This window comes from Molothrus aeneus, chromosome 6 (assembly GCF_037042795.1).
Source record: "Molothrus aeneus isolate 106 chromosome 6, BPBGC_Maene_1.0, whole genome shotgun sequence".
Lineage (NCBI taxonomy): Eukaryota > Metazoa > Chordata > Aves > Passeriformes > Icteridae > Molothrus > Molothrus aeneus.
Window position 1 is genome coordinate 52,647,753 of NC_089651.1, and position 24,758 is coordinate 52,672,510.

Genomic DNA, 24,758 nt, shown 5'->3' on the forward strand with positions numbered 1-24,758 from the left:
TGTCCAGCTGAGGTTTGCCAGGATAAAGAGCCTTTCATCTTTCTGGGTGACTCTTCCAGTGCAAGACCATCCTCATGAGGAGTACTTTTATTTTTCTCTCACAAAGAGTCAGAATCCTCCTTGCCATAGCCTGTGTCCACTGTTGGTCCTTCTTGGCAGTGTGCCCAGGAAGCATCTGCCTCTCTGTCCTCCCTAACCACACGTGTGGCAGTGGAGGGTAATGATGAGATTCCCCTTCTCCAGGCATCTCAGGCTTTTGTTGCATTTCACCTACTCCAGGCCCTCAGCCACATCAGTACTCCTAGACTCACTTCAGCTTCCCAGTGGTTCTTCTGTACTGGGAAGCCCTGAACTAGACACAGTACAAGAGAAGTGGCCTTGGAAGAGTGGTGTAAAGAGAATAACAACCACTTCCCTCAGCCTGCTGGCGACACACTCCAGATGCAGTCCTGTACACAGGCAGCTTCCATTTCTACAATGATGCATCACTGACTTTTTCAACTAATTGTGTACCAGGATCCACAAATCCTTTTTTGTAAGGCTGCCGTCTAGGTGGTCATCCCCCAACTTTTACAGCAGCACATAGCAAGACTTTGCATTTGTCATGCTGAATTTTGTGATATTTCACAGTGTGAGGGAAGTATAATGCTACATACAAAAGGTAGAGGATGGAATGTAGTATCTGCTATCCCCACCCTCAAAACATGCCTGAAACATTAAACACAATCTTTATGATGTTTAACACTACCCACAAGAACAGGAAGTCTGTACCTAGATAACCTACAGCTTTGGTTCTGTCAGGATAAACCAGGGCAACTTCTCCTGGTCTGAGCCACTCAAATACATGCATACCTTTAACATGGATGAAAATTACTGCAAAGCCCTTTCCTGAGGGCAGTAAAAGCTTCTTCACAAATAGCTTTTAATTTTCTTAATTAAAAATCTCCCACTTCCCTCCTTCACAAAATGTCAGGGCTTTTATCTTCACAATTCACATCAGGGTCAACTTCAAGATGCACAAGGATTGATTATTTCTAGCCACAGATGTAAACCTGACTAGGTCATGCCTGCCAGGGTCAAGCCTGCCCAGTATAGCCCTGTTGGTACAGCATTACATCCAATCCAGTAAATCCTGCTGGCCCACAGTAGTAAACACACACTGATAACCAGAGTTCAGTTGCCTTAATAACCAGTAAATACTTCTAGGATAAGATAGAGACAATCTGTGGCTCGGATACAGCCTCCAGTGAGGCATCCCCACACTATGTTGTCGCAGGTTATCTGGAGTACCAGGCCAGAAGAACCACAGTTTAAAAACAGTTGTGTGTATATTGACATTATTCCCAACTTAAATATCAACTGTCCAGGAAACCAAAGGCTGAACTAACTGGTAATGGAAATCTTCAATTACATACCAGAGTAAGTTAACACAGTCAAACTTAACTCCTCTATGCAGTGATATGATGCCACATGACCTAAGGCATTTTACTACAACTAGTTAAAGCTGGTCTGGAAGGAAAAGGTGTGTGTGCTTCTTCCCTGAGACACAGCTGACCTGCAACTTCTCAGTCTGCTCTGACAGATGAAGTGCTGTGAGTTTAGGAAAAATACCTATTACCCAATAAAGGCAGAAACATTAAATACCACAGGCTCCAGCCTTCACTCTGCACTTACAACCCAACATCTACCAGTTACTCCATTGTGAGGTCTAGATCACTTTTAGCCTCTTGTACATGTAAAACTTTTCTTCTCACAGCCTCCTGGAGGAAGTCCCATGGTTCTGAATCACAAAAATGTATTTTCCTTCAAAATGTGTAACTTGAGACCATTCCAGGGCAACAATGCCACCCTAAAAGTAGCTCTAATACGGAGAACAGAATGAGATTCCCTCCTTGGCTTAAAGAGCATACAAACTACAAAGAAAGAAAATGTGGTCAGATATTACATTCCCATTACATGCTCACATAGTGAAAGCAATCACAGACTAGACACAGAAACCTACATCCTTAATTTAAAAATTTCAATACAAACATCTTACTCAAGTACACCTGACTATAGGAAAAACACCTAAAAATAGGAAAAATTTGCTTTTTGTCCTTTGGATCCAGAGTCCAAAAACTAGAAGCCTGTAGAACAAAGCCTGCAGAGCTTGCACACTGGGTGACCATCTCTCAGGGCTCATAAGAGACAGACCACAGCCATGCAGTCATGATACACAGAAACATGGGTGGAGGGAACAAAAACACATGACAACCTAACTAATCCTATCAGAAAAAGAGTTAAATCTAAAGACTAAACATGCATCTTAAAAAGCAAACCTTTGGGAACATATTTCAAAATGATATAATAGGATCTTCATGCCTGGAGTCACCCTCCTGCTGTTTCTACTCTGCCTTAATTACAGTAAAATAAAAGGCACTCTGAACACTCCAGCTTCCTGTATTGATAATCCAAGTCACATGGGCAGCAGTAAGGCTGGCAGCACACAGAAAAGCTCCATGAAGAAGCCAACTTTTGAGGAAGGATGTGCAAAATGAAGATCATAGAAGCCATGTTATAACAACATCAGCAATCCTAAGGTGTGCAAGGCAATGGAGACAATCCCCATCCACTCCCAAGGTACACATCAAATCTCTGTAAGAAGTAGTGGGGGGAACCAGGGACAGAGGAACTCCTCAAGAGTGGGAAAAAGATTCCAGATGTCCCATGAGTATTACCATGCAATTACTAGAAACCTTGTCCTTCCTCAGGTGAGGACAGAGATTTCAAAGGCATACAGTGCAGGTCTTAGGCTAAGGGACCATTACTGGCAGGGAAATCATAATATACAACCCTCCATCCATACCTCTACAGTGGTTGTTGTGCTTTGGGTAAAGTCATACCTCCTGTAAAAAAGAATGAATCCACACCCCACGAACTACACAGTCCCAAATAAAGTACAATATTGCCAGAATAGCTGCAACACTTCCTTAAGTCTGACTTCCATATAGCTACTCAAACAAGTTTAAAACAGGAGTCATTTAACTTGCTACTTCACCTTTCACCAAATCTTTTAATGACAATTAGAACAACAATAACTCAGGTTTAAGCTGAATTAAAAGTCCAGACAGAATTTTGTATTGACTTTCCCAAAACTCTGAGCATGACCATTTCACTAAACTGGCATAAACATTCCAAGCAGGACTTCACAAATTATCCATGTTTATTTTTATAAACATGGATAACTTGTCTTTTTCGTTGGAGAACAATTATAAATTATGAAAAGAATTTGGGATATATTTGAAATTGGTGCTGCTTCTGACCCCTTCTCAGCCTTTTGGGGAAAGGCACCTAAACATATTTACCCCTCAATGGCACTGCACTTAAACAAATTAAGAACTATACCTCAGACTTAACTCATGCACATCTGATTAATAAATTCCACACAGTTTCAATGATTTAATACTTGGAAAAGATATCCCCACCATTTTCTAAAGCTCAGACTCCTTTATAGATGTCTTAGGTTGGGTGTCCAGAGGAACTAATCACATTTGAAGCTTTAGGCCATGGTTAAGTAATAACACGTTTCAGTGTTAAGACCCTGATGACATGAATGATAGAAATTAAGATCTCAGGCACTTGAGGATGCCTAAGGCCTCAGCTGGAAATGATGGATGCACACACTTAATCTGAATGCACTCTAAGTATATCTCCAGACATGATTACTGAGGTCTATGCAAAATCAGGGCTTAAGAAAACAGCGTGTAGTTTCCTACTGAAGAAAGCTATATTCATTATAGTGAACAAGATCTTTATAAATGAAAGCCTGCATTCTGGCAATCTGCATATGCTGATGAAAAAAATAGGCTGGAAGCTTTTAGTGTTAGGAGACAGCTAAAAAATGAACAGATTACATTGAACCACAGAGCAAATGTATATAAAAATTCTCAGACCTGGAGAATATTTTAAATTAAATCCCTTTAAAAAAAAAAAAAAAAATATATATAAAATAAAATGCAAACCCCCTAGCATTCAGTGGGATATAACAGTGAGCATGATACAAGCCCTTTGGTAAATCATGAATACATTGGAACTCTCAAGTGTACCTTATGAGACTTAGGAAACAAATGTCAATTCTATTTTAAGTATTTTTAAAAACAAAAATACATTAAAAAGCTTGAACAAGTCCTTCTATTTTTCTAAACAGTTTATTTGTGGTCCATTGTCCTACTGATTTTTTCAGACTTTGGTAATGAAAAAGATGAACCCATAAAATTTTTCATAATCCTAGGCACTGCATTCTGTTAGTGGCACAGATAAATTTGCAATTGTTAAGTATTATAATTCTTCCTTTTTGTAATACCCATCTTAAACCAGCTTGCATGAATTGCCTCAAATTACATGCAAGGGAAAAAGTGTAATTTTTTATAAATTTAAAGAATCTGTAGTTTAACATTCCCAGCTAATCTCAATTACAGATCAACATTCCTAAAACCTAAAATATTAATATTCAACCATAAAGCAGAAGTAACTTGCTAAAAACAGCTAATGAAACAAGTATTTTAAGTTCTGATTCACACAATTAAAGTCATTTGTTCTAGTAGGTGTGGAAGAAACCGACTCATTCCCACACATTAATTGTTTGCAAAAATAGATTCAACTCAATTTGATAAAAAAGTTCATTTTACTAGATCTGTTATTAAACTGACTTTCAAGACATTTCCACTGATAGTGTTTAACTCTGCTCTGACAACCATGCAAGTTTTAAGGATGTAAATTGAGTCAATTTTTTTGCAAAATATTATATCTTAATATTATCTGTGAAAACTCAATATGAAAATAATTTAGATTTGCAAGTGAAACAAGACAGAAAAAGTTAGATTTATGGATGCTTATGAAATCTTACTTCTGCATTATAATCTTACACTTTATCATCTACCATCTAGAAACTACTAGCTGCACACATATTTTCCTGTATGAAGACAAACTTATCAGTGGCTTATTTACCCCCTTCTGAGTTTTCATAGATAAACAAAATTTAAATGCAAAATATAGATCACAGCCTTCAACACACCACATAATTCCTCAAGCCCTAACTAAAGACTGGTGCTATTTATTAGCACCTTCATGCACAGGAGAAAAGCAATACTGACTTCCTTCTATGGAACAAAAGACAAATCTTCACCCAGGCCATCTGTCACTTCACCAGCACATGCCAATGGGCCTCTCCTCCTCCAGACCCTGTTACTTTGCCACTACTAAAACATGACTGCAACATTCAGTCCCAATGCTTCACAGCATGAAGTTTTACAGAAAAAGTCATTAAAAGATTCTGTCTCATTCTAAAAAGAATAGATTAAAACAGATGTCCTGTAAAGAGTCCAGCATCATACAGCAGCAGGATTTTAACCACATGCCCTCATGTCACTATACTGACTACAATGCTGTCAAAGCTAACATGGCAGTTAGGATTAATTCATGTTGAAGTAGCCCAAATATACAATCTTTGAAGAGAACAAAACCAGTTTCACCAAAGCAGAGAATGCAGGAAACTGGGATTCAGCAGCCAGGGTCACACTATTATGCCAGATGACCATCATGACCTCCTTACAGAAGGTGATCCAAGCTATGATACCCCATCAGGGAAGAGTTCTAGCTGCATCTATACTGCACAAAAAACCCTGTGGTCACCACCACCACCACTCACCTCTCCAGAACATGTGCAAGGCACCTGTAGCTGTACCCTGCCCCAGTGCACACCCTCCTGCCACTAACTCTCGTATAAGGAATTGTAACAGGCTTTGGTGGATAGAGGATGATGTAGAGACTTAGCCAAAACCTGAAATTCAGTTTTCTTGTTCATCAGCTGTCTTCATTATCCAACCACTGTCACTTCACACACGTGCCCAACAGGCTTATCACTCACTGCACAGCTTCTGCCTGCACAGAGAAGGACATTATATGGGCTGGCAGAGCCCAAGGCCCCTTCCTGAATTTTTATGTGTATTTCTGCAAGCAGAGGAAGGAGAGGAGTGCCAAAGGGAAGGAAGAGAGGAATTTAAACCCTCAAGTCAAGAAATATGACATGTTATCAAGTTACAGCTTTTCCTGGTGTAACCCCAAAAGACCAAGAGATCCTCATAAGCAACCCTAAAAATCCATCAGCTCTGAGGTCATCTCAAAAATACTTGAGGATAGTTCTGCTATATCCATGCTAGCAGCACACTCGCCACACATTGTGCCCCTGCTCTTAGCCAGTACTTTTTCTAGAACAGCAGTACCTGTGGCACAGGACTAGGACAACCCTGCAGCTGGTTTAGAAGATGCTCTAGTGCAGGCTGGAAAGACCTTTCTCAGGCTCACATGTACACTTCAGAACACCACTGCTCTCAGGCTGAGAGAACAGGCTCTGCACTGCTCTGACAGAAAGGCCACCCTGCAAGGTTATCCCTCCCCGAATTAGGTTTTTTTTTTATCTGATAGGTTAAGATGTATCTTTAAGCAGAACTGAAAGGAGGAAAAACTAGGCCTTGGACTCAACTTGCAGAGCTCACAGAGCCCCTCCAAATGGAAGATCCAAACTTGAAGCACCAGTCCCAACAGTGACCTAAAGTTGTGATCACTGCACCAGCAAAGCAGCCCTTCCCAGTCAATGTTCTGTGCATGATTTTTTCCATCTATGGTCCAGACTCAAGGGTAACAAATATATACCCAAAAGTGGCAATTCAGGGCTAGGCTAGAGGTTGCTTTGAGCACTCTGTGTGTACATTTTTTCTCTCCTCTAGTCCACACTGGGAATATATTTATGTTACTACAACAGCATCCACTATTATGCCAGACTCTCTTCAAGAGCTCAGCAGAAAGTGCAAGCTGGCCTACTTGTGCTAATCATCTGCATCTTCTTCATGTTCCCCACAGCTTCAGCGTCCTTAGAGTTCCTCTCAGGAAAAAATTAAAACAAACACAGAGACAAAAAACTCCACCACCACCACCATCCAAAAGCAGAACACCACTCTAGCTGGGTAGCAGCACAAACTGAGAACACAGAAGGTAAGTCAGCATTCAAACTGACAGGTCATAACAAATGAGGAGAAACATTCCACAGAAGTGTTTTGTGAGCCTGCATCAAACAAAGCCAACAAACTACTAAATTACTCTGACATGGGGTTTGAGGTGCTGCCACAGAGAGAACCAGCCAGTAGAGAGTCTGGGAGTGAGACAACACTGAATGAAGTGTTTGGGGACACGTGCCACCTTGCCCTCTGTAGCAGGCCAGCAGTATCAAACAGGGTCAGAGGAAACAAAGGCTGAAGCAAGAGAGGCTGTGCAGCACCAGGATCATTTTGAATACAAATAAAGCCCATTCCTGAGACTCTCCTCTGAACGTGTTTGACTGCTGGCTGCAAATTGTGACAAGCAGCTGTCCAAAAATGGAGCAGCCGGTTGTGCCAGTCCCTGGTGACTGGAAGGAAGGGGCAGTGAGCACCAGCCACAGCCTGCTAAGATAACTCCTGAAAAACAAGGTGATGTCAAACCAGCACAGAAGTGATGCCAGCCAGCAAGGTGCCCTGCAAGCAGCCACTCTAGCACAGGGTTATGCAAGACTCAGATGGCTCAGCATGAGAGAACGAGAGGCTCCATGGGGAGGAACATGCTGTACCTGAAAGCTAAAGGACAGGTGGTGCAGACACCTGAGCTGTGACTGTGCTGCTCTAGCACTCTTGTGCTTCTCTCCTTGTCAGGGTAAACAAGGGACAGCATTTTCTGCAGGAAAAGTCTCTTGGGACATCCCTCTGCAGTGTATGGACAACACACACTGCAGCACCCATAGTCCATCAGGTAAGTCCAAAGTCCATGCAGCCTCCTCAGTGCCTGCTGATAGCTTCAGGTAGTCCCACTTTCAGACAGGAATGAGCAAAGCCAACTAGAATAAACAGGACTCCTCAGTATTTCTCACTCTAGGAGCAGCAGATGCAGCTCCTACAGTTTAAAAGACACTAAGCACAGATTTGGGAAGCTCTTTCTGAACATGTAGACATGGGTCTGTTACCTAACAGACTTGGATTCAATTCCCACTAAGAATACTAAGCATTATTTCAATATCTATTATATAAACAATATAACAGTGATAACCAACTGGATGCGAGCTTATTCAACAGAAGTTATAAATAAAAATAACTAGAAGAAAAGGACTTTGGACTACTCACTTGCAGTTCAGCTAGCTCTTCTCCAAAGACACTTGGCATAAAGATATGTGTATTATACATCCAGTATAGGGAAAGAACAGTCTGTCTGAAAGCTCCATTCACCATGGGAAAGCTATAATTGACAAGGTTAAAATGGCAGATTCTTACAAGATTTGTAAAGCAATGGAAGCCACAAGCTGCCTCAAGGCAAAGGACCACACCCTGAGCTCTTCTATGGTTAGGAAATAGGAAGAAGATTTAAGCCTATGGCAGGACTACCAGGAAGCAGCAGAGGAATTAACAGGACAGAAGCAATGGGATGCGCCATTTGGAGTTTATCAGCCTCCACAGGTAAGGTGCAAGGCTTCCACAGATGTTGAATAGAGAGGAGGTGGCCTAAGTCTCACAAGATGTACATGGGACTTAATTTTCTGCATTCCCCATTTCTCCAGGATCCACCAGCTACAGAGTATGAGCAGCACCATGCTCTGTCAGAAAGCAGAGATAGCCATATCCAGCAATTACACCACACAACTCACCATCTCCTCTGCACCCCACAGCCAGAGAAAAACCCTGCCTCACCTACCATGCCTGAACTCCATTTTCCCTAGCCAATTAAGAAGGCAAGCAAGTCCATTAGCCATGCTGAATCATTTTCAGGGAATTTTACAGGTGTGATACCTCACACCCAGTTTTAAAATCACAATTGTAAAAAAAATGTTTGTTATATAGGTCATCTTAATTCAAATTTAATACCTATGCAGCTTATTTCCATTGTCAGTGGTAAGTCTCCATTTTGTCAAAAGGAAATTCCTTCTGTCTCCAGCTGATAAAGAAACACTGATCTTCAAAGTATATCCCAAATATTTAACTACACTCTGATGCTCCTACAGACACATAACAGCACAGAAAACTTGAGCACATTAATCCAGAATATCTTCTAACAGCAAATCAGGCTGTAATTAAGACACATCATGACATAAGGAAGATTAGCATGTTTGGCATGATATTTTCCTTATTAGCTGGAGGCAGAAACAAGTTCCTTGTCAGTGGAAACACACTGTGAGGGCATTAGGACACAGATAAAAGGTGTCTCATTGCTGGCACTTACTTGTTTTTAACAGCTTGAAGGAAAGGAAGGAACACACAGTATCAACTGTAATTGGTTTTAAGGGTATCCCTTGTTGATGGAACACAAATATCCAGTCCAGACTTAGGTCCACCCTCTTACCATCAAGAGCCTGGATTACAAACTTTTATCCCTACTCTGCAGCACCAGATGGTAGCTCACATACATTTCAATTATTTATTGAATAGGCACTTTGTTATACCAGGGTAATCCCACACTGCAGTAAAACCTACACACTGTTTTTATTGCGAGCTATACTTTTCATCAAGTCAGTAACCTTTTCACATTCAGTGAGCACAATAAATAGAATTAAAAGAAGCGATTTTATAAACAATTGGATAATCGGCCTCTCCATCACACAAAAAATGACAACGCTGGGATCAATCAGTAAGACACAACCACCAGCAGCGCTATAGGAAAAGCATATCATTCTCTGGCCTGCCCCAAATCCTTCCAACTTCAGTTTTCAAAGTATGCTGCAGTCTGATCTATCACACTTAACAATTTGCTGGTGTTCACTCCTTCAAGCCATCAGCTTGAAAACAAAAAGCCCTGAATGCTCTTTGCAGAAGACGTACAAAGCTCCCATGACAAAACAAATAATCAATGTTCCCCAGGCTGCAGCCTTCCGGGGCAGATGTGATAAAGTGGTTAATTATTCAGTTGGCAATCGCATTACTGACGTCAATAGAAGAGTCCAGGAAGTGAATCCTCTTAGTTTGTTAGTGTATGACAAAGAGTGGTGGTCCCCACAGAAATTAAGGAGAACCAGCTGTCCCTTCATGTTAGTGCTCTGGTCTCTAGTGCTAAAGACACACATTTGCATTTACTGAAGTAAATCTGCCCCTCCCTCTCCCTTAGGAAATCCTTTGTTTTGTTGGTTGGGGGTTTTTTTTGTTGTTTTTTTGATTTTTTAAGAGTGCTCTTTTAAAGCCTAATTAACTGTACATGCACGGAACAGCTGATAAACGGGGCAACGTTCTCGTGAGCAATGATCACTCCTCCCTCCCCTCCAATTCTTATTCCATGGAGAAGTTAAGTCACCTTCGTCACACATTATTATTATTCATAACTTACTCAGCTGAATAAACCAGTCAGCCACCATGGCCGTTTTAACATAAATTCATTTAGACATGCAGCAGGGAAGGATCTCTGCTCTCCACATACCTCCAGTCAATAGCCTTAACTAACCAACACCGGATGGAAAACTTTTATCCTAAGTGCCATCAAAAGTATCCACATCTTCTTTTGTCAGCATGCTCCGGACTATTGGAGGTCTCTCGTTATCAGGCTGCTTAACAGTAGGGAACCATTAAACAAAGCTCTTAGAAAGGCTGCCTAGAAATTCTCTGTCCTTGGGGGGGGCATGCCCAAATTAAAAAAGACAGCATGATGAACGGGAACTGTTGTTTCTTCGAGCCACACACACACACACACGCCCTCTCTAAAGCAAGGAGCCGGCACCAGAGCAGCATTTCAAAGCCTGAGCCTGGTGCTCTCCTCCCCTCCCCTCCCCCAGGTAGGAAACCCTCCGAGGAGCACTGGATTAGCCTGACGTTTCGGGCTAAGCCGAGCACGGTTTCAGGCCAAGGACACTCCGCTGCTGCCGGCTGCCAAGCGGTTCGCCTGGGACCGAGGGAGGAGACCTGGAGGGTCAAGGCCCGGCTGGCGGCGGGGGTGTTCCCCAGGGAGGCGCCGCATCCAGGGGCGGCGTCTCCGGCCGCTGCCGGGAGCGGCGGTGGGAGCGCACCGCGGGGCCGGGCCGCCCCGGCCGGCCCGCCGCCCCTCGCCGGGCACCGCGCGCAGCCCCCGCCCCGCGGCCCCCGCCCGGGCTCACCCCACTCGAGGAAGTCGGACACGTATCGGTCGCGGCGGAGCGGCGAGTCGCGGCTGCACTCGGCGTAGACGCCGACCAGGAGGTCGAGCAGGGTCTCCACGCTCAGCACGCTGTCGTGCCGCTGCGGCCCGTCCAGCACCAGCTGCTCCAGCCGCTTCAGCCGCACCTTGGCCGACATGGTGCCGCTCGGGCGAGGGGCGCGGACGGGACGGGGCGAAGCGAAGGCCCCGGGGCTCAGCCGCTCTCAGCCGCCCCGCGCCGCCTCCTGCGGCCGAGCGGCTCCTTCCACGGGCTCCGCGTCGGGCACGGACGGTCCATGGGCCGGACCCGGCCACTCCCCGCCCCGCTCCGCTGCGGCCTCGCCCCGGCGGCGGGGAAGGGCCGATCCCGCTGCCGATCCCGCTCCTCCTCCCCGGGCCCGGCGCGTCCCTCGGAGCGCCTGCGGCCACGCCCACCGCGCGGCGCCCGCGCGCTCCGACGTGGGCAGGGCCGCGCGCAGGAAGGTTGGGCCGGGCGGTGCCCCGTAGCGGCAGATTCGCCGCGGAGAGCGTGAGGGGCGGCGTGGGCTGCGTGTCCGCGTCGGCACTTTCGTGTGCGTGTGGCTGTATGTGCCTGTGTCTGTGTTATCCCCAGTCAGGAGGCTCTTTAGTGTCAGATCTGTGTGTGCCTTCAAGCACGACGAAGGAGCCCTAGTCAGTGGGACAGGCAGCATCTCTCCCTCACGGACCTGCTGCCACTGAGGAGCTTCAAGCACGCAGCACATGGCGGTGTTGGTGTCTGTCTATGTGCACAGAATCACAGGATCTCGGAATGGGTCTGGGACCACAACGGGGAGTCTTGTCCAACCTCCCTGCTCGAGCAGGGTCACCCCCAGATCACATGGCACGGGATGGCATCCAGATGGCTTTGGATGTCTCCAGTGAGGGAGACTCCACACCCTCTCCAGGCAACCTGTTCCAGTCCATGGTCACTGCACAGTGAAGTTCTTCCTCATGTTCATGTGGAACTTGCTGTGCATCAGTTTCTGCCCATTGCCTCTTGTTCTATTGCTAAGCACCACTGAGAAGAGCCTGGCTCCATCTTCTTGCCACTCTCCTTTCAGATACTTGTAGACATTGATGGGATCCCCTTTCACTCGGGTTTTCTTGAGGCTGAACAGGACTTTCCTCATCTTTCCTCATAAGAGAGATGCTCCAGTCCCCCAGTTATCCTTCCTCCTTTCCACTGGACCTGCTCCAGAGGCTCCATTGCTAACTTGGGTAAAATACTCTAGGTGCAAATATCCTATTGCTGAACCATCTTAGGTGTAATACACTACAGGTCAGAAAGACCTCTGCCCAGATGAAAACCCTTTCTCTGAGCTCGTGTAGAAGTTACCTGGGGTTATGTAACTTGTATGGAAATAACTAACCAGTCCTAGTAGGGGGGCTGAGCTTGGGAAGTTGCTAACTGAATTTCTGTTTATGAATAATGGTGCAGAAACTCTGGTGGCTTGTGCTTGATTTGTGCAATACCACTGAGCACCCAGCTTGCACAACCCTGAAATAAATAATCAATGTCTCTCTTGAGTGTGCAATTCTTGGCGTGTTGCACACCAGATAATGATTCCCATTTCATGGACAACATGTGTGTCCAGTGTGTGTGCCCTGGCCTGTGCCATCCTGACAGGGCTGCAGGGCAAAGTTCCTGTCCTCACTGGTCAGCCCTGGGGACTGGGCAGCCTGCCCGAGCCACCCAGCTCCTGCCTGAGCCCCCAGCCCCACACCTGGCCGTGCCAGGCCATGGGTTCCCATGGAGGATGTGGTGGCCCCAGGGCCACCATCCCCACAGGTCTTCACGGGATACTGTGGCCATTGGGAGAATTCTCCAACCACACCTGGAGTGGGGGCTTCTCTTTTCCAGCCTTGGTCATATTCCCTGCCTCAATGGGGCTGGCAGGGTAGGCATGGCTTTGCAGCAGGACATGGTGTCTGGAAGCTGTGGCTTTTTATGCCTTTTAGAACCTCCCTGGTGATAGGACTTTATTTCCCAGCAGCAGCTAGCCTGGGCAAAAAGAGCCCTGTGTGTTCACAGCTGCTGCCCTTGGTCCCTTGAAGGAGCAGGGAACTGGGTGTAGGGCACTCAAACCTTTCCTCAGCACTGCTTTTTTTCCCATCACAGCTTATTCTGAGAACTGTTCTCTCTGGAAGCTGCAGCACCTCAAGGCAAGATGCTGAGTAGCTTGGGATGGGAGTTTACTTCTGCAGGAATGCAGCCAGTCAGGTCCTGATGCAAAGCTGAACTGGCAAGGATGCTGTTTCCTTGCCTGTCTCCCCCGGCAGGTAGCTGAGGTGCTGTGCGTTCACAACCATCGCACCGGAAAGGAGGCAGCCGAGGAGCGCTGGCTGCGTCTGGGCTGGGAACATCCTGCCCCGGGCAGCAGGAGCCAGACTGCGCTTTGTTCAGGGTCAGACGTGACATGGCAGTCACTGCCGAAAGACCTGAGCGGTGCCATCTGTCACCTCCAGGGCCAAAGGCGAGGCCAAACCCAAGCAGAGCTGACACGGGGAGCTGCCCTTTCCCAAGGGTCGGGAGCACAGCCAGGCAGAGCGATGGGATATTTATTGTGAAGCAGACCATGTGACACAGAGGGCCAGCAGCTGATTACAGAAATACCTGTTTCTAGGATCCCTTGGCCCTCAGGAATGTTTGATATCTCTTTGACAGCAGATATCTATTACATTTGAAAGTTACTCAGTTCATAATAATACCATCCTGTGCGTTTGGACCTAGTACCTGGGTCAAGAAGATACAGGCGTGTTGGGACCTGTTAATTCTAAAAAATGCAAGTTGATAGAAGATCCTATGAATCACACTGAGAACCTATAATTTTAAAACAAAGAAACCCCACAGTAGACTAAAATAGTTTTGTTTTTCCTGAATAAATTCTATCTCTTTGTACTTCCTTCTGCAAACATCCACTTGAAAAAAAAGTATTTTGCACCAGATCTCGAAGTTTTCATTGTTCTCTCGAGGTGTTCCTCCTTGGTTACAGTTGCTTCATCTGACCTCATACTGTGTCATATCACAGATACATTCATTTAGAGGAGCCTTGGTATTTCAACAATCACAATTGTTCTTTTGGTGCTGTTGCTTTATTTAAAAGGAGAGCCTAACATTTTCAGCTTATTACCACTTTGGAGAGTAATTTTCGCGCAGTTGACCAGAGTAATGGCCAACAGAGTTTTAAAGATCCCGTTACAATATCTGTCTTTGCCCTTCTTATCTGTTCCTGCAGGTGGTGATTACCATCACCTCCTTCAGCAAGGAAGAGATAAAGGAGATTGCAGCTCGGTGAAGAAAGAGCCATCTCCACCTACAATCGCTCTGCTCTGTTGTTTCCAGTCCCCTCAGTCTGGTTTGCATTAGCAGAATCCAGGGGTTTCGGGAGCTACTCCTGACTTGCACCAGTAGCAGGGAAGAGCCAGGTCCAGCGCTGGGAGGACAGATGGGTGACAGATGATGCTGAATCCGGCTTTAACAGCTATGGAGGCTTTAGCACATCAGAGCAGCACGTGCAGGATTATTTATGAGCGATACTGTAGGTATTCCAGAATTAGGTGAAATTTTGTTTTAAAAAACCCCTGCAAAAGAGTTAAAAGCTGTGTGCATTGTAAATAATTCTGGGTTTTCACAGCAAGGGTTTCAGCTACAAAAAACTCTGCTGAGCTAAAAGGTGACATTTGGTATTCCTACTAGGAATTGTATGTAAATTTGGAAATATAGCTGAAGGTATTCTGCTTCTGTTACTCATCTGTGCCAATTCCATAGGCTAAAAATAAATGTGATCTGGCTAAAGTGGACTGAATGATCCATCTTACCAGTTCCTTTTTCCTATGGCATATTTAGTGGAAAAATACAGCCCCTTTTTCTGGAACAAATCTGATTTTAAATTTTTCAGGGTTTTGTTTGTTTGTTAGGGGTTTTTTTTGTTTTGGTTTGGTTTTTTGGCAAGTGAACAGGTTCTCAGTTTACTCACTTATCTGGAATCATTGTAGATCTGCAGAACTGAAGGCACAAAGTCTATGTGGCTACTGAAAAGTTTTTATTAATCCAGTCAACTCAATCAACTTAGGTATTTTTTCCTTTTTTTTTTTTTTTTGTGGCTGTACTCCAAGTAACTTAGTAACTTAGAGAGAGAGAAATTCTGTTACAGAATTTTGATGGCAACAGGAAATAGCTGTGTCACTGCTTTATGACTTTAGGAAAATCCACCCACAGATCATTTTGGAATTAAGGAAAATAAAGAAATATAGAGTACAGACAGAAATTGCAAGCATAGCTCATTCACAAGAGAAACACCATGCTAAAAATAAAAAGTGAAGAAGTTGCAACTATCTCCTTTGTTACATTCAGACAGATAATTATAGAAAAAGAGAAAAAAAAATCAAGTTGCAATATTTTATTTGGGTTTTGCCTAAATTGTTTTTATAGTAATAAACAAAGGAAAGTCTAAATAGCTAGAAAACCTAGCTAGAAGACCTAAATATATTCTATTAATTAAGGAAATTAGATAAAATTTTTAACTGAGAGAGAAGATGAATAATGTGCAGCAAGGGAGAAGTTTTCTAATGATCCAGAATGCAAAATATAATTAAATTGAAATCAGAGAAAGCTCACAGTAATGAGTTCCAAAGGTAGAATATAAAAAGAGTTAAGCATGTCTAAAAGTCACACGGCTGCTTTGTATCTTGTTGTTATCATGGAATTTCCTTCCTGGAATTATTTTTTAGGAAACTGTCACCTTTCCAGATCTGTTTGTATTTGGCAATATTCTAAAAAATCCCTTCTTGCCAAACACAGTGTAAATATACAGCTGTCATCTATACTGGGAGCCAAAAATAATCTATCAGTGGGGGCTGTCTTTGATGACATTGCACCATGTAAGCCTGAACATTGAGCTAATGCAGTCAATATTAAAAACAACAGCAAAGTCACCACTGGTTTGTTGGCCATGATGGTAAGTACATAGGAAATTTCTCAAAGAAGAAAAAGTCTCTGCTCTTTTTTTTGTGAATGCTAGAACTGTGCTTCAGCTTGCAGGGAGCTCTGTCTGCTTCAGCTCTCTGGTAATGCAATATCTGAGTTTCACTAATGCTCTTCCCTTTGCACATGATGATGAGTGAAGTGGGAGGAAAGAACGGGCAGTTGTTCACAGGAAAGTGCTGGGAAAGGCTGAGTCTGGTCATTTCCAATTCTCACTAAAATGCTTTCCCATAACATAAATTAGAAAAAAAAAAAAAAAAGAGCATCAAAACTGCTTGGCAAGTTACCTCCTGTTAAGTGTGTTCTGCCATTGGGTGCATTTCTTGGCAGTGCTTCTGTTTTGCTCTTGTAAGCATCTAGATTTTAGTGATGGTATAACCCAACATTTTGACTGAAGGTGAAGCAAACTAGGATGTGAAAAGATTTTGTACCTGCTGCATGCTTCCTTAAAGAGAACAAAAAACAAAGAAGGAAAAATTTATTAGGTTAATTAGTAGACACTTTTAGGGATACAGTCACTTCTGACTGGTTTGCTTTACAGGACAGGTAGCAGAGTTCCTTAATAAGCAAAGGAACCATGCTAACCCCTCACTTCCCCCAGTCTAGCTGCAGCAGGTTCCCAAACACGTCATTTTATCTATTTTTTCAGGCTCATACAGTTGTCTTACTCAATAATTTATGCCCATATAAGTTCCCCTGAAAGAAGGGATCTTGCCTGTCTGCTGGTGTTTCAGGAAGGCATTGGTCTGATCTACATTTCCTCCTTATGGGCAGTTTAACTTGAGGAGCCTGAAATGGATCCCATCCCAAATGAAAAACCTTCCCATTCCATTCATGTTTTGAGTGCAGCATTAACTGAAGTGGGCAGCTGCTTTCATCAAAATCATTATGAGATCACTTGTTCTTTTCTTTCTTGTTTTTTTTTTCCCCCTCCCAGTATTTGTCTGAAAAAGACTGAAGTGTAGAGAACTATGGGTTTAGATGAGGTCATTGTCGTGGACATCTGGAGCAGAATGTCATCACCACGTTTAGGCAACACAACAGCTCATTTTTATTTCAGTTCTGATTTCAAGTCCACAGTATCCTAAGGAAAACAGTGGCTCAATGATCCAATCTGTTTAGGCACATGGCAGTGTTGAAAGAGTGACAAAACAAAACATAAAACCCTCCTTAGGCTCATAGTTCTTCATGGATCTCCCAAGAAGGTGGAAGCAGTGGCACAGAGATGATATAAAAACCCCCTAATACTTCTCAACAATTATGATGTCTTGCAAGTCACAGCACCATGTCTTGCTCTCTGTACAGCTGCCATTTTGTCATTTAATAGTGTTTGTTACTGCAACTTCACATCTGCCAGACTTGGTCAGATCAATCTTTGTACAAAGTGTGAAAAGCATCATTGCTGGAGGCGATTTTTTGCGCCTGGGTTGACGCTAGACTAAGATTATCTGATTTTGTTTTGTGGGCTTTTTTGTTTTTTGCTAGATGCTCTGGCACCATGGTTCAACTAAACTGACAGTTGTACTGTTCGTTGTAGAGAATAAAGGGAGTTTCAGGGGATGTGTGCAATAAATATATTGGAAATATGTTCCTTTTTCTTAACTAATCTGTAGGATTAGTTCTCCTGGGTTGCTGAGAGTAGCAGTGTTATTCACACCCCATTTTAAATTAATACTGCATTTTATTAATTTTTTTATGTCTTGAGAGAAATGATAGGAGATGAAAAATAAAACTTCTCTCATCTTCTCTCTTGAACCTTTAAAAATCTGTCAGTGACTTTAATAGTAGTGTTCCCATGGAGATAAGCACAACTAAGTCTCTCTAAAAGGAATAGAACTAATCTGCTTTGAATGAAATATTTTTGCATTTTAAGTAATGTTACTTTAATGCATACTTCATTCTTCTCTGACAAAGTGCTCTTTGATTTTTCAGAAAATGTGTAATCAAAATAAAGAGCAAGTTCTATTGTACTCTCTTCCCTGGTTCCCTCTCCACAATGGACAATCCATAGATAATAATTTTGTGGTAATGAGAAATTGAAATCAGAAAATATTCCAATCTCTTTCTAAGATACAGGCAGAACCTAAATAGCATGCAGGAAAAATGCAGTTGTACACTGCCCTAAAAGCAGCAGGAGACACTGTGCAGAAAAATGCTTTTACTTCTTCAGTAATGATGACCTGGCAAGTCATTCCCAGCTGATGGTTCTCTATTATAAATTTCTGAGCACTGTTCAGAAGGGCATAGGTGGGATCAAAATGGCTTAAATTCACAGTATCCTGGGACAGTGAAAAAATAACTGTATCAGCATCAGCATCAAATATCCTGAAAGACTGCTCCTGGTAATTCTCACTTTTCTATTCAATAAAACCTCTTCCAAAAACAAAGTGATTTTTCTGACAATGTGCAAAGAAGACATTTTGCTCTTCTTCATTTGCTCTGAATAAAGATTTCAGCCAAGCTTCAGGCTGATCTTTACTGCACCATTGCACATCCAGAGGCACTCAGTGTGGGTCTGCAGAGTTACCCCTCCACAGCACCAAGCTGTGCCAAAGGCCCCCGTCTCATCTCACATGTTTGCAATTACAAAGATTTGTAACAACACTGACAGCACTTCAGAACAGACCTGGACTTCACAGCACTGCAGGCAAGGGTGAGTGCTACCCCTGCCTGGCTCCCCTGCTCCCAGACACTGCCAGTCCACCACCCACCAGAAATATTTGATTTACCCACTTCCCACCTCTCTGCTGAGGGCTGGCTCTCTCATTCCCCATGTTGATCCCCTTCTTTTTGAGAAGAGTGATGAGTTACTCATCCTCCAAGTGGCACACACCTAGACTTTTCAGAAATCTGTGGAGGAGTCAAGGAGAAGGGCAGACAAAAAGCCAGGGAGGATCCTGAAGAGCTGGACATGCATCAGCTAATTTGGGGATAGGGGCTGACTGGCAATGCCCCTAGGAGGGCATTCACCTGACTTCAGAAGGAGTAGCAGCAAGGCTGGCTCTCCAGCTTCAGTGAAGAAGGAGAGGACAACTGCTGGTCCCACACAGGTCTCCAGCCAGCTCTGTAATTGCCAGCCCTCAACCACTCCTGGCAATATAAAGTTATCTGCAGCCCGAGCTCTTTAATCTTGTTCTCTTTTTAGCTTTCTCCATGTAGTGTTGAAATGTTCCCCACATCTTAGAGCAACTTGAAGTTCTGAAAATTCAATCTGTGATGGGCTGCTTCAGTTGGGATTTCAGCTCCCCAGACAAGACCAAACACCAGGTTGCAGGTGTGGGTGCAATTCCCACTAACATGGGGATAGAGACTGCATCTGCTAGAGTGTGTGACAGTGTCAAAAATCCATTTTATGGCATCACAAATATCTTAGCAAAGCCCTGTTTTCAGATGTAAAAGACCAGGCAGTGATTACCACATGGTGCTAGGAGTCCATAGTCCCATGTGAGGAGGTCTTCTGACCAGCAAACACCATGGGAGAAGCAGCAAGGAAGGATTCCTCAAGGAGCCTGGGGTTCGAGAGGTTCAAGAGCCTGCTTCCCTGACATGAGATATGAGAGCAGATGTATGGTGTATGAGGAGGCAGCTGCTGTGGTTATCACTTGTTCTGAGTCAGCTCTGACGGAGAAACGGGGACTTTTCTAAAATTGAAGTGGCCATTGTCACAGGCTGAGGGAATCAGGCTGGGCAGTGCAGAAGAGCATGAAGTTGTGATCTCTCTTTCTGAGAGGATCTTCTTGAATATTGTGTGCCATTCTGGTCCCCACAAGGGTGTGAGGACCTTGAATGCATCCAGAGGAGGGCAACAAAGCTGGTGAAGGGGCTGGAGGAATGTGCTTGAGGAGTGGCTAAGAACTTTGGACCTGTCTAGTTTGCAGGAAAGGAGGCTGTGGGGTGATCTCATTGCTTTCCACAGCTTCCTGAGAAGGGGAAGTGGAGAGGGAGATGCTGGTCTCTGCTCTTTGAGATCCAGTGACATAACACATGGTTCAAAGCTACGTAAAGGAGGTTTAGACTGGACGTTAGGAAGCATTTCTTTACTGAGAGGGTGGTCAAACACTAGAAAGGGCTTGGACTGCATGATCACTATAGGTCCCTTCCTAACAGACTGAAATGATTCTATTCTATTATTCTATTCTATTCTATTCTATTCTATTCTATTCTATTCTATTCTATTCTATTCCATTCTAAACGGATACTGCTTTTGTTCTTGCTATTAAGCAGGAGGTGGGGAGTGGTAGATCCTCAGCTACAGTAAATTGCCATGACTTCATTGGAGTCAATAGCAAATTGCACAGACTCACTCTGTCAATAACTAAAATCCCCAGGGCTGATAGAATCGGTCATAACTTCATGGAAATCCACTGACATCCATCTGATCCTGAGGTTTTGTTATTGATTATGTTAGGAGTAGGACAAGGCCTAAATTTAATTTTGTGATGGTCCAGGAACAGGATACATTATTTCAAAGCATTCATCGTTACTGAAGTTAATTGGGGCCTGTGCTGGACAAGGCTGTCTCTTTCAATCATTAAAATGCTGCTTGCCAATCTATGATTTGCCCTGCAGATGTGAAAATCTGCACTGACATATGTAAAGCAGAAGGGCTTTGACTGTCTCAGGTTTCGTTTAGGTGTGTAGTCTATGGTTGCCTCAGGTAACGCTGAGGTACTACTTAATCATGATAACATGATTAAGATGCAAATCCACATGCCTAATTTAAATACATTTGTTCTCTGAACCATCCACCTGGGTGTAGTTTCTACCAGTAAATGCAAAGTACTCACAGCAGGCTTCAGCTCAAGCAGAATCTCAGGGACAGCTTCCAAATGTAATCACTCATTGTCATAGTAGAAAGTTGAAGTCACCTTTTTTAAAAGTCCAGGTGTTACACATACTCTTCGCTGTTTCTGTTACAGAATCACAGAGTGGTTGGGGTTGGAAGGGACCTCTGGAGGTCATCAGATCCCACTCCCCCTGCTCAAGCAGGGCTACCTAGAGCCCCAGGGCAGTATCTGTAGGGGTGAGAGAATATTTCCAGGGGTGGAGACTCCTCAATCTCCCTGGGCAACCTGTGCCAGTTCTCAGTCACCCGCAGGGAGAAAAGTGTTTCTGGATGTTCAGATGGAAAGTCCCAGGTTTCCCACTGTCCACTGCCTCTTGTCCTGTCAGTGGGCACCACTGAAAACAGTCTGGCTCCATTCTCTTTACACTCTCACTTCAGGTATTTCTTTTATTACACATTGGTAAGATCCTCTTGAGCATTCTCTTTTCCAGGTTGAACAGCTCTCAGCCTTTCCCCATCAGAGAGATGGTCCAGTCTCTTAGTTGTTGTAGTGTTCCCTCCCTGGACTCTCTCCACTGTGTCCATGTCTGCCTTGTACTGGGGAGCCCAGAGCTAGACACAATGCTCAGCTGGGCCTCACCAGGGCTGAGCAGAGGGGATCACCTCCCCATCCCTGCTGGCAGCATTCCTCCCAAAACAGCCCAGGATACCTCCATCCTGCTGTGCCAAAGGGAAGCACTGCTGATTTATGTAATTGCCTTTTTTTCTGGGGCAAATGGGCTTTGTGCAGAAGGAAGGTGATATCAGCCAGGCCTCACAGTTAGGGAACCCGCAGAGACAGTGCTCAGCAGGGCTGACAGGTCTCTCCTCTGAATGTGACAAAGAGTGCATTGAGCTAACTGTTGGATTTACCTTTCCAGGTCCTCACTAGTCATGTCCACCCATCTATCTTGCCCCAAAATCATCTGGTGTGTTACTACTGTGAAAGCTTCCTCCAGGAGCAGCCACCACTGAGCAAGGTGGTGTGCAGCTCCTCTTGTGGGGTCCAGCAGGATGGACCAAAGCATGAGGATACCACTGGCTGGAGGCACACACAGGAATTTGGGGCAGCAACCCAAGGTCTGAGCCACTCTGAGCCCTGGCTGGACAGCTATTCCAGGATTTGGTCCCTGATGGCATTTAGGCAGGCTCGTGTATCTAAGGTGCCTGGTTGGAGGGACACATCCTGGGCAGAGTGGCCATGTCCCTCCTAGCTGTGAGTAGCTGTCCTGTCTGTGTGGGACAGGCCATGGCACTGCTGGTGGACTTGGTCCACCAAGTTTGGCCTAAGTCCAAACCTTGGACTTAGGTTTACAGCTGCACTTGATGAACTGAAAGATATTTTCCAACCTAAATCCTTCTATGATTTTAATGCAGTTGGCATGCAGCCACCAGGCTGCGGCTCAGGTTAGACCCAGATGCACTGCAAGTTTACAGCTTGTCCTGTTCTGCCTGCACCTCCTTCTGCCTCCTGCCTTTCCCCTTGAGAAAACTCCCGAGGCTCCAGTGAAGGTTTGCGTCATTTTCACTACCCCGAGGCAGGGCTGTGGGCCTCGTTCAGCACAAAGCATGACCTCTAATGGTGTCTTAATGGCCCTTTCTAGCTAGTGTATGACCCTGCAGAAGGACTTTAGTATTCCCATGGGCGCACAGCTAATCCTTCAGTGGCTTTTGTTTGCAGGCTCCTTTCCTCATCACCAATGAGAGTGGTCAGGTGAAGAAGCCTGGTTCTTTAGACTGCAGGCTGGGCATATGCTGAACATTTCTCCTATAAAAGCCCTGATTTGTATGAAACTCAAATACACATTGGGAAATCACCTAACAACAATATATTCAAATGGATCTTGGAATGTTTTGATGCTATGCAGTTAGGCCATCCCCCAAAATGCAACATTGCAACCAGAGGAGTATCACAGCCATGCAAAAGTTGAGAGAGCTGGAATACTCTCGTTTAAAAATGAGCAAAGCCACTGTTTTGTAGCAGAAGCAAGCCAGCTGGATATGCAGTGTGAGCATGTATTATGATGAGCCTGGGCTATTAGCAGTCACCAGTTTTGAAGCCCTCAGTGAATAAATTTGCTGTTTCAGGATTAAAAAGGAAGCATAGTATCTGCTTTGTCAGTAGTCACTGCAGAATGAATGATGAAAAAACAGGAACAGTCCATGAAGAACTGCCTAGATACATGCTGGTTTTCTCAAGTTTGTCATAAGAAATGGGCAAGAGAACTAAGTGCTAAAATAGAGGAAGAAACCAATCACATGTTCAAAGAGTCCTGGGGCTGTGAATAGTTACAAGGGATGAGATCTGCTAAGAGTGCCACACCTAGAGATATGATGTAGAACTCTAGAGATCAAGTCACTGTTTATCTTGTCAGTAGTGACCCAGGATGGAGAGTGTTCACAAGCTGCAGAACTAAGGAACCTTTTTCCAGTGGATCTGTGCCCTGTGCACTAACCATCATTCTTCTACTCATTCTCTATGTTGTTTCCATAGCAGCACCCCCAGAAATGCTCTGTGTCCAGCACTCAGACCTGTACCTGCCTTTCCCACCCATGTTTCCCATGCCTCTGTCCTCCAGCCCTGTAGTATGCCAAAGTGTTTACCACTTCCTTCTGAATCATGTCAGTATTTCCAGTTCCCTTTCTGTTTCCTACCTACCTCCTGTGGGTTCTCAACAGAGTGTCACAAGGATCCTGGCTGTGCTGGTTGCCAGACCCAGAAGGTAAGGACTGGAGGCAGTCTTGCCTTTTGCTCTGGAAGGGTAAAAGTGCAGCTTCTCCTCTGTTAAATCACCCATTTATACAGAACTTGCAGGATGACAGCAGCTTTGCCATTTCTATGCTTTTGCCAAATTTGGTAGAAATCAGGTTCCATAGGTACTGGTGCAGGGGGAGCACCAGACACAGAACCAGGAGACAGTTGCTAAGGAAATCAGAAACCTGGAACACCAGGCTCCTGAGGAGCTCTGACTGCGACTGGTAAGAATGCTGATAGCATAAATACCTGCATGATGAAGAAGTAAATGCAGAACAGGCATAGAAATACCCCAGAGGCTTTGAGAAACAGAAATCTAGAAAGGGACATCACAGAAATGCTAAGAATTTGAGGGTTTGATAGAGTGCCGTATGAGAGTTGTGAAAGATCCTGGTATCTACAAGATCCACCCAACATGGGGAGGATGACACAAAAGCATCTGAGGATTAATGTGCTGTGTGACTGATTGTTTGCATTCAAGATCCAGCCCAAGCTCTTGCAGAGCCATATGATATTGCTGAAAGTGGGTACAAAAAGCTGACAGGATGAAGCAAAAGATATTTCTTTTGTGGCTTTCTGGACATGATGGGGCAGAGTAGGAGTCCTAACAGCATGTGAGCATTTTACAAAAGTGGCAGTGAAGGGAAGATAGGAAGTGGGAGTGAGTCTGATAAAGAAGAAAAATGGAAGCTTTTAGTTCTAAAGAATTCAACTGCAGGAAGGCAGAGGAACACTTTAATGAGGTTCTTAACAGGGAAGTGGGCAAAGGTGAAGAGTAAGTGGCCATTTTCCAGATAGCTGAGCTGTTTGCAGCAGGATTTTGAAAAAAAAAAAAAAAAGAGAAAAGATGCAAAAGACACTTACTTGGAAGGCTCAGGCTCAACAAGGGAGCAGGGCGCAGTGTTCCTGCAGAATTACTAAAAAATGGGTGGTAGAGATAACATGAAAGCCTTTACAAGCTATTTTTACTGGCTTGGGGGATTGAAACAATAATAGAAGGGTTGACTGTGACCTGAATTGCA

The 24,758-nt window shown here is 44.4% G+C and overlaps 1 protein-coding gene across 7 annotated transcripts in view; it reads right to left on the bottom strand.

Annotated features, from left to right (window-relative positions):
* CDC42BPB (CDC42 binding protein kinase beta) overlaps positions 1-11,458 on the bottom strand; it is a 91,157-nt gene extending 79,699 nt beyond the window's left edge. For 2 of the 7 annotated variants that reach the window (XM_066552911.1, XM_066552905.1), the window contains exon 1: positions 11,132-11,456. In XM_066552911.1, coding sequence (XP_066409008.1) covers positions 11,132-11,309 — 178 coding nt within the window. In that variant the 5' untranslated portion in view covers positions 11,310-11,456. Of the gene's footprint in view, positions 1-11,131 lie in introns of all 7 variants that reach the window. The other 5 variants (XM_066552907.1, XM_066552909.1, XM_066552906.1 and 2 more) reach the window with 4 other exon arrangements.
* Positions 11,459-24,758: the final 13,300 nt, after the last annotated feature.